We start from the raw sequence: 18,174 nt of genomic DNA, 5'->3' as shown, positions 1-18,174 counted from the left end.
TGAGATGGAGTCTCGCTTTGTTGCCCAGGCTGGAGCGCAATGACTCAATCTTGGCTCACTGCAACCTCCACCTCCCTGGGTTCAAGCGATCCTCCTGCCTCAGCCTCCTGAGTAGCTGGGATTACAGGCATCCACCACCATGCCTGGCTAATTTTTGTATTTTTGGTAGAGATGAGGTTTCACTATGTTGGCCAGGCTGGTCTTGAACTCCTGACCTCAGGTGATCCACCTGCCTTGGCCTCCCAAAATGCTAGGATTACAGGCAAGAGCCACCGCACCCAGCAACAGCCTCTAAGTTTTGGGGATTCTCTCTCCTTTGTTCTTTTCCACGTGGTCTGGGTAGGGCTGAAACCAGCCTCTGGTTGTGGGGTGAGCTCATGCCCCAAGCCTGAGGTAGCCCTGCAGGATTGGGGTGATGGATTGCGGTGGGCATGTGACCCAGGCTGGGTCCATCAGAACAAAGGCGTGGGAACCCTGAGACCTTTTCCAGTGCCACGGGGAAGGAAGTGCTTTCTTTCTGGAGGTTTGTTAAGCTGCACAGATCAAAGTCTGCAGTGGAGAAGCCGAGGGCCCCCACATGAAGAGAGCTGCCTGACACAGAAAACACAAGAAAGAACAGTGCTGTGAGGGACAGAGAAAGAGCCAGTCCTGCTGACAGCGTTTGGGTCTCAGGGTCCAGTCATGCTTGAAGTCTAAGTTATTATTATCCTAGTTGGTGGCAGATCAGGATTAGAACTCATGGCTACAGAATTTCCCATGAGCTCTCTTTATGCTCTACCTTACTGCCATTTTCTATAGAGCACCCTGTGGAGGCCAAAGCAACTCCATATTGGATGCTAATATGCCATGTTGACTTCTCACTAACTCTGGTTTGGGGGCAGCCTCTAAGATCTCTGGTTTATCTAATGTTTCTTGTGTAAGAACACGTATGTCACGTAAATCCTGCCCTTAGGTGAAACAGCCTTGATGTTCTCGTACTTACCATAAATCCTGACCCTAAGCAATTGTTCTGCACATCCCTTCTGAATGAAGCATGTATGCCTCTTCCCTATGTATACAAGTCCTGGGTCTGGGGATCCACCATTTTGTCTCGCTGCCATCCAAGACACAGATAGGGCTTCTGTTTGCAAGGCCTTATTAAATGTTTCTTTCTGAGAAACTGAATGTGTCAGCTTCTTTCTTCAGTCCCTCAGCTTCCTCTGATTTAGGGGATAGGTTTGCACAGGCCTGCCTACCTTAAAACAGACCCTTTTCTACTCAGTTGCTTATTCCTTGATTATTAAAATCCTTTGACCCCCTCCTCCTGAAATTAAATGGTATATTATTGCATAGAGTTAAGATATATAGGAAAATACTTTTAACAATGAGCACCACAACCCCCACCCACAAAACACAAGGTAATTGTCCTATTCACTGCTTAAGCTGGGTTTCTCAAAGCAGAGTCTGAAGGGTCTGGGTAGACAGAGGATTTATTTCAAGTGTGAGAAATAAAAGAAGATCTTTCCTTCACTTGGTATTTCTTTCCCATCCCCAGTTGTGACAACCATTAAAATATACTTACCTCAGTTCACTTCTTGACCAGATTCTCCAAAAGGAGAATAATTCCAGAACTGAGAGTAACATAGCATTGATGATGAGAAACCGTGATGTCCAGTAATGGACCTCCAGCCAGTCCCAAGCAAACTCGGCAATCAGCTGGTATGGAAGGAAGGAGTATTTGACCAGGAACTCTCTCCACTGCTTCCACGTAGGCTCCTTAAGATCCTTGAAAAATAACACACAGATGCAAAAAGTCATGAGGACTGACTTTTACACAAAATACTGTGATGATCAGGCTAGGCACGGTGGCTCACACCTGTAATCCCAGCACTTTGGGAGGCCTAGGTGGGTGGATCACCTGAGGTCAGGAGTTTAAGACCAGGCTGGCCAACATGGTGAAGCCCCATCTCTACTAAAAACACAAATATTGGCCAGGTGTGGTGCTGTACGCCTGTAGTCCCAACTACTCTAGAGGCTGAGGCAGGAGAATCACTTGAACCCGGGACGTGGAGGTTGCAGTGAGTTGAGATCACACTACTGCACTCCATCCTGGGTGACAGAGGGAGACTCCGTCTCAGAAAAAAAAAAAAAAAAGAAATTGTGATGATCACAGTGAGTTCTACATTGATTACAACACACACACACACACATCCAACAATCTAAAATGAAATTTCCATCCATCAACTCATCTTGTAATAATTAGTCCTTTTCTTTTTGAGACGGAGTCTTGATCTGTCACCTAGGATGGAATGCAGTGGTGCTATCTCGGCTCACTGCAGCCTCCACCTACTGGGTTCAAGTGATTCTCCTGTCTCAGCCTCCTGAGTAGCCGGGATTAAAGGCATACACCACCACACGTGGCTAATTTTTGTATTTTTAGTAGAGACGGGGTTTTGTCATGTTGCCAAGGCTAGTCTCAAAACTCCTGACCTCAGGTGATTCACCCACCTCTGCCTCCCAAAGTGCTTGGATTACAGGCGTGAACGACTGCGCCCAGCCATAATTAATCTCAAATTAAGTAAATGTTAGCAAAAAGGTGGAAATGAAATGCCTGTCACATAATTATGGAAGCTCAGAAATACAAATCTAAGCATGAATTATGAATAAATAGAAATAAATTTAAATTAACCAGTGTTTTATTCTCCCATCACTGCATGGGTAGCTTGAACCATTTCCTAAATTCAGCATCAGCTATGGTAGAATAATGGTAGTTTGTGGGAAAATTACAAACACTCCCTCCTCCCTCCGAAAAAAGGTAAATTTTGTGGTGGCAGGAGGAAAAGCTTTCCAATTACAGACGTTAGCAGATAAAAAATTAGCCTGATGAACAAGCAGAGGCTGTTGGAGCTTGTTAAAATGGAAGGGTTGGGTGCCAGGTGCAGTGGCTCATGCCTATAATCTCAACACTTCGGGAGGGCGAGGTGGGAGGATGGTTTGAATTGAGTAGTTCAAGACCAGGCTGGGCAACATGGTGAAACCCTGTCTCTGCAAAAAATGCAAAAATTAGCTGGGTCGTGGTGCTCGCCTGTAGTTCCAGCTACTTGGGAGGCTGAGTTGTGAGGATCGCTTGAGCCCAGGAGGTCGAGGCTGCAGTGAGCTGTGGTTGTGCCACTGCACTCCAGCCTGGGAGAAAGAGTGAGACCCTATCTCCAACAATCAATCAATCAACAAATAAAATTAAAGGTCAGGGTCTCTGCACAGCCAGTCTGGTGAGGTAAACAGCAAGTGGAGGCTGGGTAATTAGAGGAAGAATGTGCAAGGGATCTGATTAGCAGGCTTCAAACTATATTCAAGGCTGAAACCAGTTAGCCAGACACTTGATTGTAGTGTTTACAAGGATCTTTGGGGGAAAAAAAGGATCTCCAGAGATTTCAAAATTGTTTTATTATTTATGGGTGTGGATTATACTTGATGATTCCTCTAACCATATGACTTGATATGAACAGGTCAGGACTGGCCTCAAGAGAAGCAAAGCAAAGGATATTACTCTCAAATGACTTACCAGACATTCTGAAGGAGTTCATGGGTCAAACTGAAGAAACGTGGCACCCATGGTGGGTAGCAGTCTCTGCAAATAACTCAACTGGGGAATAATTTTATTCCAGGCACTGTGCAGACCTACCAGAAGCTTGGTGACGATGTCCTCCCCAGAGCTGTCTTCTTGCAGAGGGCAGATGGTGTGGATGAAGGGTAGGAAGGTGTCAGTGTAGTCAAACAAGTACAGGTAGAGCAGACCCAGCCTGGGGGAGCTCTTGAGGGCATACAGCAAGAACAGAGACCTGCCTGGGTTCACAGCCTGCAGAAGAGAAGAGTATAGGGCCACATTACAACCATAGTGGCCAGCTGCCCACCCACGCCCCTTCCCATCTCTAGCTTGTTGCCATCAGCCTTTTTGCATGGTACGTACAATGCATGAATGAATGAATGAATGGCAAGAAGAGGTCAAGTGATCCACATTTTGGGTTACATTGTATAAAGATCCGATCTTGGCGGGGCATGGTGGCTCACGCCTGTAAATCCCAATACTTCGGGAGGTTGAGGTGGGAAGATCACTTGAGGTTAGCAATTTGAGACCAGCCTGGCCAACATGGTGAAATGCCGTCTCTACTAAAAATACAAAAATTAGCTGGGCGTAGTGGCGCATGCCCTGTAGTCCCAGCTACTTGGGAGGCTGAGGCTGGAGAATCACTTGAACTGGGAGGTGGAGGTTGCAATGTGCCGAGATTGCGCCACTGCACTCCAGTCTATGGAACAGAGAGATATTCCAGTTCAAAAAAAAAAAAGATCCAATCTCTAGCTATAGCTGGGGGAGGGTTGAAAAGCATACTCTTGCACCCTCCTTGCAGAATATAGCCTTTTTAAAAAGCTGTTTTGAAAAAGGTATCAAAGAGTCTTAAAATTGTTTAATTCAATCAGTCTGTAAGTGGGCACCACTTAATGCAAAGAATCCGAAATACAGACTTTATATACAAGATGTTTAGTACTGCATTGAGTATAATAGTGAAACCAGTGAAATCTGTGGTTACAGCAGATTCTTAACATGGAATTCACACAGTCATTTTCATTTTCTTCACTTTTGTAAATCAAGTTTTACTACAGTAAATGTTTACTTCCTTATTATAAAAGTAACTGAATAGATGACTCAGGCTAAGCGCAGTGGCTCACATCTGTAATCCTAACACTTTGGGAGGCAAGAGGATTGCCTGAGGCCAGGAGTTCAAGACCAGCCTGAGCGACAAAGCAAGACCCTGTCTCTTAATTTTTTTAATTTTTTGAGACAGAGTCTCGCTCTGTCGCCCAGGCTGGAGTGCAGTGGTGCATTTTTGGCTCACTGCAACATCTACCTCCTGGATTCAAGTAATTCTCCTGCCTCAGCCTCCCAAATAGTTGGGATTACAAGTGAGTAATGCCACACCTGGCTAATTTTTGTATTTTCAGTAGACACAGGGTTTCACTATGTTGGCCAGGCTGGTCTCGAACTCCTGACTTCAGGTGATCCACCTGCCTCGGTCTCCCAAAGTGCTGGGATTACAGGTGTGAGCCACCATGCCCAGCCTAAGACCTTGTCTGTTTAAAAAAAAAAAAAAGGCCGGGTGCAGTGGCTCACACCTGTAATCCCAGCACTTTGGGAGGCGGAGGCAGGTGGATCACCTGAGGTCAGGAGTTCGAGACCAGCCTGACCAGTATAATAAAACCCCGTCTCTACTAAAAACACAAAAATTAGGTGGGTGTGGTGGCAAGCGCCTGTAATCCTAGCTACCCGGGAGGCTGAGACAGGACAATCACTTAAACCCAGGAGGCAGAGGTTGCAGTGAGCTGAGACCTTGCCATTGCACTCCAGCCTGGGTGACAAGAGCAAAACTCCGTCTCAAAAAAAAAAAAAAAAAAAAAAAAAAAAAAAAAAAAATTCAATTTATTTGATTCTTAGTAGCATCAAAATAAAATGAGCACTTTACCACAGAAGATATAAGGATGGCAAATAAGCACATGAACACAAATTAAATGAGAAATGCAAATTAAATCCCCAGTGCCCAGTGGAGATCACTGCATCCTTGTTGGAATTGGGAGGGCTGGGAGGGAGGGCTTAACAGGGGCAGGAGGAAACTTCTGGGAGTGACTGAGATGTTCCCCATCTTCATTGTGGTGATGGTTTCATGGGTGTGCATATGTCAAAACTTATCACATCATACACTTTAAGTAGGTGTACATCAATTTTACCTCAACAAAAACTGTTAAAACATTCAACTTACCTGATGCTATGAATAACTTGCTGTTAGATTTGTTTTAAAGTGTGATGATTGCATTTTTAAAAAGATTCTTTCTCTTTAGAAATGCATACTACAGAAGCCGGGCGTGACGGCTCACACCTGTAATCCTAGCACTTTGGGAGGCTGAGGCAGGCAGATTGCCTGAGGTCAAGAGTTCAAGACTAGGCCGGGCGCGGTGGCTCAAGCCTGTAATCCCAGCACTTAGGGAGGCCGAGACGGGCGGATCACGAGGTCAGGAGATCGAGACCATCCTGGCTAACACGGTGAAACCCCGTCTCTACTAAAAATACAAAAAACTAGCCGGGCGAGGTGGCGGGCGCCTGTAGTCCCAGCTACTCCGGAGGCTGAGGCAGGAGAATGGCGTGAACCCGGGAGGCGGAGCTTGCAGTGAGCTGAGATCCGGCCACTGCAGTCCAGCCCGGGCTACAGAGCAAGACTCCGTCTCAAAAAAAAAAAAAAAAAAAAAAGAGTTCAAGACTAGCCTGACCAACATGGTGAAACCCCATCTCTACTAAAAATACAAAAAAAATTAGCCAGGCATGGTGGTGGGCACCTGTAATCCCAGCTACTCAGGAGGCTGAGGCAGGAGAATCGCTTGAATCCGGGAGGTGGAGGTTGCAGTGAGGCAAGATCATGCCACTGCACTCCATCCTGGCGACAGAGCGAGACTCCATCTCAAAAATAAATAAATAAATAAATAAATAAATAAATAAAAATTGCATACCACAGGCCGGGTGTGGTAGATCACACCCATAATCCCAGCACTTTGGGAGGTTCAGGTGGGTGGATGACTTGTGGTCAGGAGTTCGAGACCAGCTTGGCTAACATGGCAAAACCCCATCTCTACTAAAAATACAAAAATTAGCCAGGCATGGTGGTGGGCACTTGTAGTCCCAGCTACTCAGAAGGCTGAGGCAGGAGAATTGCTTGAAACTGGGAGATGGATGTTGCATTGAGCTGAGATTGTGCCACTGTACTCCAGCCTGGGTGATAGAGCGAGACTTGGTCTCAAAAAAAAAAAAAAAAAAAAAAGAAGAAAGAAATGCATACTACAGTATTTAGGGGTGGAATAAGATGATGTTCGGGTATACTTTAATATAATCCCGGGTTTGGGGTATAAGTAGAGGGGTAGTAAGGAAGTAGGAATGGCCATGAGTTGGTCATCACTGAAACTGGCTCTGAATACATTTGTCCCTTTATTTTTGTTTATATCTGATATTTTCCAAAGTGATTTTAAGAAAATCTAAAGATTTTAAGAAAAGATCCAACTAGTGAAATGGCAGATTTCCAAGTATGGGGCAAGAAAGGTACAGGAGTAACCTGACCGTCTTGACACATGAGAAGGGAAACTATCAAACACCAGTGAGGTCACATTAAAAGAACTCACTAAGGTCAGGCATGGTGGCTTATGCCTGTAATAAAAGCACTTTGGGAGGCCAAGGTAGGAGGACTGCTTGAAGCTACGAGTCTGAGACAAGCCTGGGCAACAAAATGACACCTCATTTCTATTAAAAAAAAAAAAAAAAATTAGTCAGGCATGGTGGTGTGTGCCTGTAATCCCAGCTGCTAGAGAGGCTGAGATGGGAGGATCACTGGAGCCCAGGAGTTTGAGGCTGCAGTGAGTCATGATCGTGCTACTGCACTCCAACCTGGGTGACAGAGCAAGACCCATCTTTTTTTTTTTGAGACGGAGTCTCACTCTGTCGCCCAGGCTGGAGTGCAATGGTTCACTGACACCTCTGCCTCCTGGGTTCAAGCATTTCTCTTGCTTCAGCCTTCTGAGTATCTGGGATTACAGGCGTGCGCCACCACACCCAGCTAATTTTTGTATTTTTAGTACAGACGAGGTTTCACTATGTTGGTCAGGCTAATCTGGAACTCTATCCTGACCTCAGGTGATCCGCCCACCTCTGCTTCCCAAAGTGCTGGGATTACAGTCATGAGCCACCGCACCCGGCCCCATCTCTTAAAAGAGGGCTCACTAGCAAGTACATTCTACCTCAATTAAAAAGTTAAATTAAAAAAAAAACAAGAAACAAACAAAAAAAACACTCAGAAAATAATTTGAGGAGGCTCCTACTCAAAAAAGGATAATTTGAGCATCAACAAGTATAATCACTAAAATAGCTGAAACACATCAAGAATGCTAAAATCCTGCTTACTATCCTGAAGAAAGAAAGTGGCCACCTTTAGTAGACAGTAGTGAACCAGGTCACTATTCTGAAACTGACAAATAAAAGGAAAGCATCAAGCATTTAACCTGCCTTTCTGGTACAAACTATATTCAGGGTAATCAAAGAATGAGGAAAAATTGCTTTTCTTAAAGATTTATTTCAGCTACTAAATGAAGCAATGAGAAAATTATCACTGGTTTGTAACCCTAATGACAGATCTAAACAATCATGATAACAGGGCTGCTGCCATCTGTTAAAGAGAGCACTGGATGTTATAAGCCTCTTAATGAAACAAACCACCACCACCTATGAAACAGTCTTGCCAAACCTGGGTTTGGCAACCTTGAACCAAAGTAAGTCTCTAGATCTAACTACCAGATTTCTGGATATGTAGGGGGCAGAGGGGCCTGCTAAGTGACACCACACAGAAAATCAGCTAAATTCAAAATGTGGAACAGTCTATGGGACAAAATGATCTAGTTTCTTTGTTGAAATAAATGTGGGGTAACAGAGGGAGAGAGAATCCATAAACTAAGAGACTTAAGAGACTAACAACTAAAGACAGACCTTGTTTGGACCCTGATTGCAACAAACCTACTTTAAAGAAAAAGTGAGATATTTGAAAGTTGACAAGTAATTTAATAATATCAGAGAATTGGCCGGGTGCAGTGGCTCATGCCTGTAATCCAGCACTTTGGGAGGCCGAGGCGGGTGGATCACCTGAGGTCAGCAATTTGAGATCAGCCTGGCCAACATGGTGAAATCCCATCTCTACTAAAAATACAAAAAATTAGCTGGGCATGGAGGCGCACACCTGTAATCCCAGCTACTCAGGAGAGGAGGGGAATCGCTTGAACCTGGGAGGCGGAGTTTGCAGTGAGCTGAGATTGTGCCATTGCACTCCAGCCTGGGCGACAAGAGCAAAACTCCATCTCAAAAAAAAAAAAAAAAAAAAATCAGAATTAATTGGTGGAGGGGTGTACAATGGTGATATTGTAATTTTGTCATTTAAAAAGTAATTTTCAAGCAGGACATGGTAGTGATACAGGAGTTAAGAAGAAATTACTCAGGCAGATAGTGAGGGTACCGGAGTCCTCAGTAAGGTTTTCCTTTTAATGAATAGCAGCCTCAAATCATTTTCCTTTCTAACAAACAGCAGCCTATAAAATGGAACTGCAAACATAGATGCTGGCAGTTATATCAATCATGTTCAAGATAGTGGCTCCATCTTCCCTTCTCTTTGTCAGTCACGTGTACAGTACAGTAAGGAGCAGACAAGATAGCACCAGCCAAGGTGACAGAAAGTTCATTTGCACAATAAGATTAGGGTGGGGTGGCCACCCTTCCTGTGTACTACAGAAACATCATACCTGATCGAACCAATCTGTGAGCCCTATGTAAATCAGACACCGCCTCCTCAAACCTGACTAAAAAATCCAGCGCATCTACTGCTCACCAGTCTTTTCCTCTTAGAAGTCCCCTCTCTCACACTACAGACAGAGCTGTTTTCCTTTCTCTTACTTTTGCCTATTAAACCTCTGTTCAACTCCTCTTGTGTGTCTGTGTCCTAAATTTTCCTGGTGCAAGATGACAAACCCCAGTTTTTTTTACCCCCGACAATGTAGCTGCTTCAGTAGCCTTTGCCTGTAGTCCCAGCTACTTGGGAGGCTGAGGTAGGAGGATTGCTTGACCAGGAATTTGAGAGCAGCCTGGGCAACACAGTGAGACTCCTTTTCAAAAAAGAGTTTTTTTTTTTTTTTTTTTAGAGATTAATGCTGAAATATTTACCTATGAAAAATATGGCAGCTTGGCTGGGCACGGTGGCTCACGCCTGTAATCCCAGCACTTTGGGAGGCTGAGGAGGACAGATGACCTGAGGTCAGGAGTTCAAGACTAGCCTGGTCAACATGGTAAAACCCTGTCTCTACTAAAAATACAAAGTTAGCCGCGCATAGTGGCACGTGCATGTATTCCTAGCTACTCTGGAGGCTGAAGTATGAGAATTGCTTGAACCTGGAAGGCAGAGGTTGTAGTGAGCTAATGTCACACCATTGCACTCCAGTCTGGGCAACAGTGAGACTCTGTCTCAAAAAAACCAAAACAGGCCAGGTGCGGTGGCTCACGCCTGTAATCCCAGCACTTTGGGAGGCCGAGGCGGGCAGATCACAATGTCAGGAGATCAAGACCATCCTGGCTAACACAGTGAAACCCCGTCTCTACTAAAAATACAAAAATTAGCCAGGTGTGGTGGCAGGCACCTGTAGTCCCAGCTACTCGGGAGGCTGAGACAGGAGAATGGCGTGAACCCAGGAGGTGGAGCTTGCAGTGAGCTGAGATCGCACCATTGCACTCCAGCCTGGGTGACATAGCGAGACTCCGTTTCAAAAAAACAAAACAAAACAAAACAAAAAAACAAACCAACAACACAAAAAATAACAAACATTCTATTTCAGGAACTCCACATGTATTCTTTACGATATTTCAAACTAGTTATTAAGGTAATACATGCACATAGTAAACAAGCATTTTTTCTTTTTTTTTCTTTTGAGACAGTGTCTCACTCTGTCACTCAGGCTGGAGTGCAGTGACACCATCTCAGCTCACTGCAACCTCCGCCTCCTGAGTTCAAGCACTTCTGCCGTAGCCTCCTGAGTAGCTGAGATTATAGGCACGTACCACCACACCTCGCTAATTTTTGTATTTTTAGTAAGACGGGGTTTCACCATGTTGGTCAGTCTGGTCTGGAACTCCTGGCCTCAAGTGATCCGCCCACCTCGTCCTCCCAAAGTGCTGGTATTACAGGCTCGAGCCACTATGCCTGGCCCAACGTTCCTTATGAACACAAAGTCTCTGTCCCCTTTTCCAGTGGCTGCCTACATGGGTGTGCCTTATTTATTCAACTTGTTCCTAATGAGGGGTACTTAGGTTGTTTCCTCCTCCCTGCAATTACCAACAATGCTACAGTGAATAACTTGTTTAATGACTTTCTGTTAATCAAATATTGGAGTCACACAATGACCCTCTAAGGTTATTTACCCAGGAGGAAACAGGCAAGGAGAGGCGCAGGTACTTGCTGGTGTTCCAACAGGTGGTGTGTCTTGAAGGAGCTGGCCCAGGCAGGCTAGTGCCAGGGCCTTACTTTGTTTTTTTTCTGAAACAGGGTCTCACTCTGTCACCCAGGCTGGAGTGCAGTGGCTCGATCATGGTTTACTGCAGCCTCAGCCTCGCAAATGGCCGGCACCACCACACTCAACTAATTTTGTGTGTGTGTGTACTTTTTGTAGAGATGGGGTCTTGCCATGTTACCCAGGCTGGTCTTGAACTCCTGGGCTCAAGCAATCCTCTCACCTCAGCCTTCCAAAGTACTAGCATTATCGTTGTGAACCACCATGCCCAGCCCACAGCATTACTCTTTTTGTTTCTGTTGTTTTTTTTTTTTTTTTGAGATGGAGTCTTGCTCTGTCCTCCAGGCTGCAGTGCAGCGGTGTGATCTTGGCTACTGCAGCCTCAACCTCCCAGGTTCAAGCATTTCTCCTGCCTCCAAGTAAATAGACCTACAGGCATGCGCCACCACACACAGCTAATTTTTGTGATTTTAGTACAGACAAGGTTTCACCATGTTGGTCAGGCTGATCTCAAACTGCTGACCTCAGGTCATCCCCCCTGCCTCGGCCTCCCAAAGTGCTGGGATTACAGTTGTGAGCCACCGCGCCCGGCCCAGAGCCTCACTCTTGATCACCATGCTGTACTGCCTCCATTCCAAGTGCAAAGGAATGAAATGCTGGCTTAAAGAGCAGATGCGGTTTAAACTGAAATGTTATTGACAAATTGTCGTCCAGTGATATTCCAACAATTCAAGGTCCCCAAAACACATAAACATCTCTTTCCTTATTTGTTTGTAAAACAGGCCGGGCGCAGTGGCTCACGCCTATAACCCCAGCACTTTGGCAGGCTGAGGTCAGAAGGTGGGCGGATCACCTGAGGTCAGGAGTTTGAGATCAGCCTAGCCAACATCCTGCAACCCTATCTCTACTAGAAACATAAACATCAGTTGGGCATGGTCGCGTGTAACTGTAATCCCAGCTGCTCGTGAGGTTGAGGCAGGAGAATCTCTTGAACCTGGGAAGTGGAGGTTGCAGTGAGCCAGAAAAAAAAGAAAAGAAAAAGAAAAGAAAGAAAGGGGGGAGAGAGAGAGAGAGAGAGAGAGAGAGAGAGAGAGAGAGAGAGAGAGAGAGAGAGAATTAGCTGGGTGGGGTAATCCCAGCTACTCTGAAGGCTCAGGTAGGAGAATCACTTGAACCTGGGAGGCAGAGGTTGCACTGAACTGAGATTGCGCCACTGCACTCCAGCCTGGGCGACAGAGCAGGACTCTGTCTCAAAATAAAATAAATAAATAAGTAAATAAACAGTCAAAAATAAAAAAGAAAATCCTGAAATTAAAAAACAAATTAACAAAATATAAAAATAAAAAGCAAAAAAAAAAAAAAAAAAAAAAAAGACAAAAAAAAAAAAAACCATTAAAGTGTTCACCTTATATTCCCAGAGATTCTGGGGGGGCTTCATGCCTAATGCTTTGACACGTTCTAGCTCCATGAGGATGGCTCTCCTGTGGCTGCTGTTTTCTATGGTATATGGTGTCTTAGAAAATTCTTCCTCTGTCAAAGTTAAAAGCAACCTGTGGAGAGATAGGAGGAGATTTATTTTGCGATTATATACTAGAAGCAAACTCTCTACACTCAAGAGTTCCATCTTATCAACATAAATACTGTAGGCTTGAGACATTTCACATTTAACACCATCAATAGCAGCAAATAATTGAATGCTTACTATTTACCAGTGACCATCTGTAAATACTTTCATAAGTCATCACTGATCCATATAACAATTATTCAGGGTAGGTGGCATTTTGCTGCTTTTGTAGATCAGAAAACTCGCTTTGGCTGGGCGTGGTGGCTCATGCATATAATCCCAGCTCTTTGGCAGGCTAAGGCTAGCAGATCACTTGAAATCAGGTGTTTAACACCAACCTGGCCAACATGGTAAAACCACGTCTCTATTAAAAGTACAAAAATTAACGCACACCTGTAATCCCAGGCCCTTGGGAGGCTGAGGCATGAGAATTGCTTGAACCCGGGAGGTGGAGGTTGCAGTGAGCTAAGATCTCGCCACTGCACTCCAGCCTCCAGCCCAGGTGACAGAGTGAGACTGCATCTCAAAAAAAAAGGAAAAAAAAAAAAAGAAAAGAAAACTCACTTAGTGACTTTCTCAAGGCATTCCTAGGTCTGTTTTGTTCCTAAGCCTTTGATCTTTCAGTTATATACTCTGATCTCTCAGGTATTACTCTATTTTTAAAACTGTGTGTATGTATAGGAAAAATTAGAAGGAAATCCAATAAACATTACAACATTAAGAAGAGTATGCACTTTGGGAGGCTGAGGCAGGCAGATCACGAGGTCAGGAGATCAAGACCATCCTGGCTAACATGGTGAAACCCCCGTCTCTACTAAAAATACAAAAAATTAGCCGGGCGTGGTGGCAGGCGCCTATAGTCCCAGTTACTCGGGAGGCTGAGGCAGGAGAATGGCGTGAACCCAGGAGGTGGAGCTTGCACTGAGCAGAGATTGTGGCATCGCACTCCAGCCTGGGTGACAGAGCGAGTACTCCGTCTCAAAAAAAAAAAAAAAAAAAAAAGAATAGTTCTTAGATGGGCACAGTGGCTCACACCCATAATCCCAGTGCTTTGGTAGGCTGAGGCAGAAGGATCACTTGAGCCCAGGAGTTTGAGACCAGCCTGCACGACACAGTGAGACCCTGTCTCTCCAAAAAAATTAGCCAGGCATGGTGGCATGAACCTGTTGTTTTAATTATTTGGGAGGCTGAGACAAGAGGATTGCTTGAGCCCAGGACTTTGAGGCTGTAGTGAGCTATGATATTGCTACTGCACTCTAGCCTTGGTGACAGAAAGGGACTCTGTCTCTTGAAGAAAAAAGGGTAGTTGTTTTAAGGTAGGGATTTAATTTAATAAAAAGTATTGGAGATCCTCTATCTGCTTTCCTCATCAGAAAACACAAATTTCTGGTCAGGGGCGGTGGCTCATGACTGTAATCCAGCACTTTGGGAGGCTGAGGCGGGTAGATCATCTGAGGTCAGGAGTTTGAGACCAGCCTGGCCAATGTGGTGAAACCTGGTCTCTACTAAAAATACAAATTAGTCGGGCGTGGTGGCGTGCGCCTGTAATCCCAGCTGCTCGGGAGGCTGAAGCAGGAGAATTGCTTGAACCCAGGAGGTGAAGGTTGCAGTGAGCCAAGATCGTGCCATTGCACTCCAGCTTGGGTAACAAGGGTGAAACTCTGTCTCAAAAAATAAAAAAATAAATAAAATAAAATGAATAAAATAAAATAAAATAAAATAAAATAAAAAAAATAAAATAAAGTAAAATAAAATAAAATAAAAAGAGAAAACACAAATTCTCCTCCACAGTGATTCATCATCAAAAACACCACTATAAGCTGGCCAGACAGCTATTAACAAGCATATGCAACTACTGGTTGAGTAGTGTTAACTGATGGTCCTTTTATGGGTAATTTGGTGATGCTTATTAAATTTGTACAGATTTATTACCTTTGGCCCAGCAATTCCAGTTCCAGGAATTTGTCCTCTAGAAAACTATGTAAAAATAAAAAATGCATTGTACTAACTAGGTAGAGAAATTTTTATACCATAATTTTGGGGGAGGTGAATTTCTATATAAAGCTAATTAAAGTAGGAGCATGTCATTTCTTCAAAACAGAATCGTGTTGAAAACTGAGTGGAGAGGAGGGAAAAAGTCACTGGAGTAGGAGGGGTGGCAGCCAGGCAGCCAGGCAGTGGGTGAAGTGGGTGTCTGAAACAAATGAATTAGGGAGAGCGGATACTCTTATCACTGTGTGATGTTATGTGTAACATCCTTAGGGGGTGGGTGGATATAGATGTAAATATATATATACACGTATACATACAAGCACAGGTTTGTATGTTTAGTACAATCATATTTCCAGTTTAAATAAAAAAAAAAACACATTTATATATTTATATTTGTATAAGAATACATCTGGAAACATCTGGAAGGGTTAGTCTAGCAAGATAGTTTTCTGAAGAGTAGGATTACAAGAGTATGTCACTTTCAGTATCACATAGTTCTATACTATTTTTTTAAAAATAAAAATATATATTTGCCAGATGTCGTGGCTCACGCGTGTAATCCCAGCACTTTAGGAGGTCGAGGTGGATCACCAGAGGTCAGGAGTTTCACACCAGCCTGGACAACATGGCAAAACCCCATCTCTACTAAAAATACAAAAATTAGCCAGGCATGATGGCAGGCACCTATAATCCCAGCTACTCAGGAGGTTGAGGCAGGAGGATCACCTGAACCTGGGAGGCGGAGGCTGTAGTGAGCCGAGATCACTGCCACTGCACTTCAGCCTAGGAGACAGAGTAAGATACCATCTCAAAAAAATAAAATAAAAATAAATATATATTAATGTGGTCTTATATATTGGCTTTCATCCATAGTTCCCGGCTCATAGCTGCTATATCCCTTATTCCAATCTGTGTTAAAATGTTGGAGGCCGAGCATGGTGGCTCATGCCTGTAATCCCAGCACTGAGGTCAGGAGTTCAACACCTGCCTGGTCAACACGGTAAAACCCTATCTCTACTAAAAATACAAAAATTAGCTGAGCATGGTGGCGGGCGCTTGCAATCCTAGCTACTTGGGAGGCTGAGGCAGGAGAATCGCTTGAACCCAGGAGGCAGAGGTTGCAGTGAGCCAGGATCACACCACTACACTCCAGCCTGAATGAGAGAGCAAGACTCCATCTAAAAAAAATTAAAAAATTAAAAAAAAAAAAAGTTGGGCATGTCAGGCCTCCATGCAGGCAACTGACCTCTTGCTCTCCTTTCACTCTAATCTTTTCCTACCTTTCTGATTGTGGGGCTTAAGAATCTTCCATGAGGAGGGTGCGGGGGCTCATGCCTATAATCACAACACTTTGGGGGGCTCAGGCGGGCGGATCGTTTGAGTCCAGGAGTTCAAGACCAGCCTGGGTGACATGGCAAAACCCCGCCTCTATTAAAAATACAAAAATTAGCTGGACGTGGTGGCACGCGCCTGTAGTCCCAGCTACTTGGGAGGCTGAGGCAGGAGGACTCCTTGAGCCCGAGAGGCGGAGGTTGCAGTGAGTCGAGGTTGTGCCACTGCACTCCAGCCTGGGCTACAGAGTGAGACGCTGTCTGAAAAAACAAAACCAAAAACAAAATACTCAAGGGGACAGGATTCAGTGAGCTTCTGGATAGCTGAGCATGTGAGCTTCCTGGAGGGAGCGCACCCATGGAGAGCATGGAAGCTCTGTGCCCTTTCCCCCATACCTCGCCCTAAATGTCTCTTCATCTGTATCTTTTGCAATATCCTTTATAATAAACCAGTGAAAGTTATATATTTCCTTGAGTTCTGTGAGCTGCTCCTGCAAATTAATTGAACCCAAAGAGGGAATCATGGGAACTCCAACTTGAAGCTGGTGGGTCAGAAATTGTGGAAGCCTGGATTTGTGACTAGAATTAGTCAGGGGTAATCTTGGGGGCAGCGCCCTCAACCTGTGGGATCTGACAGTATCTCTGGGTAGTCAGTGTGGGAACTGAATTAGAGGACATCCAGCTGGTGGCTGCTGCTGGGTGTGTGTGGGAGAACCCCATACATTTGGTCACAAAAGTCTTCTGTGTTTATTCTTGTGATTAGAGAGAATTTTTCCTTACACAATTTTGTAATATGGAAGCAACAAAGAAATTTAAATGACCTGGACATTAAACGGTATAGCTGTTGTGAAAAATAGTTTGATAGTTAAACATAGAGTCAGAATAGAGTTACCCTATGACTCAGTCATTCCACTCCAAGACAGTATTGAAAATACATGTTCATGCAAGAATCTGCATGTGAACGATCATAGCATCATTATTCATAATAGCCAAAAAATGGAATCAACCCAAATGTCCATCAACCAATGAATGGATGAATAAAATGCGGTATACTCTTACAGTAGAATTATTATTCAGCCATAAAAAGGAATGAAGTACTGACACATGGTATGTCATGGGTAAACCTTGAAACAAAATTATGCTAAGTGAAAAAGCCAGACACAAAATACCACACGTCGTATGAATCCATGCATATAAAATGTCCAGAATAGAAAATCTGTAGAGACAGAAAGTAGAATGGTGTTTGCCAGGGGCTGGGGGTTGGGGAGAAATGAGGGTTGACTAAAGGGTAAAAGCTTTCTTTTAGGGTGATGAAAATGTTCTAAAATCAGCTGTGGTGATAATTACACTATTTGTGAACACATTAAAAACCATGGATTGTGCAATTCAAATGTGTGAATTTTATGTGGATTGTACATCTCTCTTTTTTTTTTGAGATGATGTCTTGCCCTGTTGCCTAGGCTGGAGTGCAGTGGCATGATCTTGGCTCACTGCAACCTCCACCTCTTGGGTTCAAGTGATTCTCCTGTCTCAGCCTCCCGAATAGATGGGGATTACAGGTGTGCACTACCATGCCCGGCTAATTTTTAAAAATATTTTTAGTAGAGATGGGGTTTCATCGTATTGGTCAGGCTGGTCTCAAACTACTGACCTCAAATGATCCATCCGCCTCGGCCTCCCAAAGTGCTGGGAATACAGGTGTGAGCCACTGCGCCTAGCCTGGATTATATCTCAATAAAGCTGTTTTCTAAAACGTCCATGGTGTGTCAGAAGACTTTGCTCCTCACCTTCCATTTACTCGTTCAGATAAAAACCTTTCCCTGTAAAGAGAGGCCCAAGGGCCCAGCTGCTCCAGCCAGAGGACAACTTCTTCCGCCGTCCATTTGGCCACAGCCTTGTGGACCAGGAGGTCGTGTTCAGATTCCCTGCTGCTCCAGTGATAGACGAGCAGGACCACCTGGGGAAGAGTGACAGGGACTTTAAACCATGGAGAGGCAGAGATGCCAGTTTCTAAAGATGTGGGTGGGAGGCAGGGAAAGGGAGAGGCTGAGCTCATGGGGAATGGTGCGGAGTCTGTACACAGAAGCAGGGCAACGCCACTGCCACAGAGAGCTGGGGAGCACAGCTCTCCTTGGGTGCCTCTCTCTGCTGACTGCCTGGCAGTGAGGGCACAGAGGCAAG

The 18,174-nt window shown here is 44.6% G+C and overlaps 1 protein-coding gene across 4 annotated transcripts in view; it reads right to left on the bottom strand.

Annotated features, from left to right (window-relative positions):
• The window catches only part of BFAR (bifunctional apoptosis regulator), a 42,838-nt gene that overhangs the window by 2,651 nt on the left and 22,013 nt on the right, over positions 1 to 18,174 (bottom strand). For 3 of the 4 annotated variants that reach the window (XR_005237708.2, XM_007986324.3, XM_037989830.2), the window contains exons 4-7: positions 17,781 to 17,950; positions 12,512 to 12,656; positions 3,662 to 3,835; positions 1,562 to 1,764 (exon numbers count right to left, since the gene is read on the bottom strand). Coding sequence is in view for 3 of the 4 variants with exons in the window: in XM_007986324.3 (XP_007984515.1) it covers positions 1,562 to 1,764; positions 3,662 to 3,835; positions 12,512 to 12,656; positions 17,781 to 17,950 (692 nt within the window). In the remaining variant the exon portion in view is untranslated. The remainder of the gene's footprint in view (positions 1 to 1,561; positions 1,765 to 3,661; positions 3,836 to 12,511; positions 12,657 to 17,780; positions 17,951 to 18,174) is intronic. The other variant, XM_037989831.2, reaches the window with a different exon arrangement.

Source organism: Chlorocebus sabaeus, chromosome 5 (genome assembly GCF_047675955.1).
Source record: "Chlorocebus sabaeus isolate Y175 chromosome 5, mChlSab1.0.hap1, whole genome shotgun sequence".
In the NCBI taxonomy this organism is placed as follows: Eukaryota; Metazoa; Chordata; class Mammalia; order Primates; family Cercopithecidae; genus Chlorocebus; species Chlorocebus sabaeus.
The sequence above is the reverse complement of the archived record's forward strand: the minus strand, read 5'-3'. Positions and strand labels throughout refer to the sequence as shown.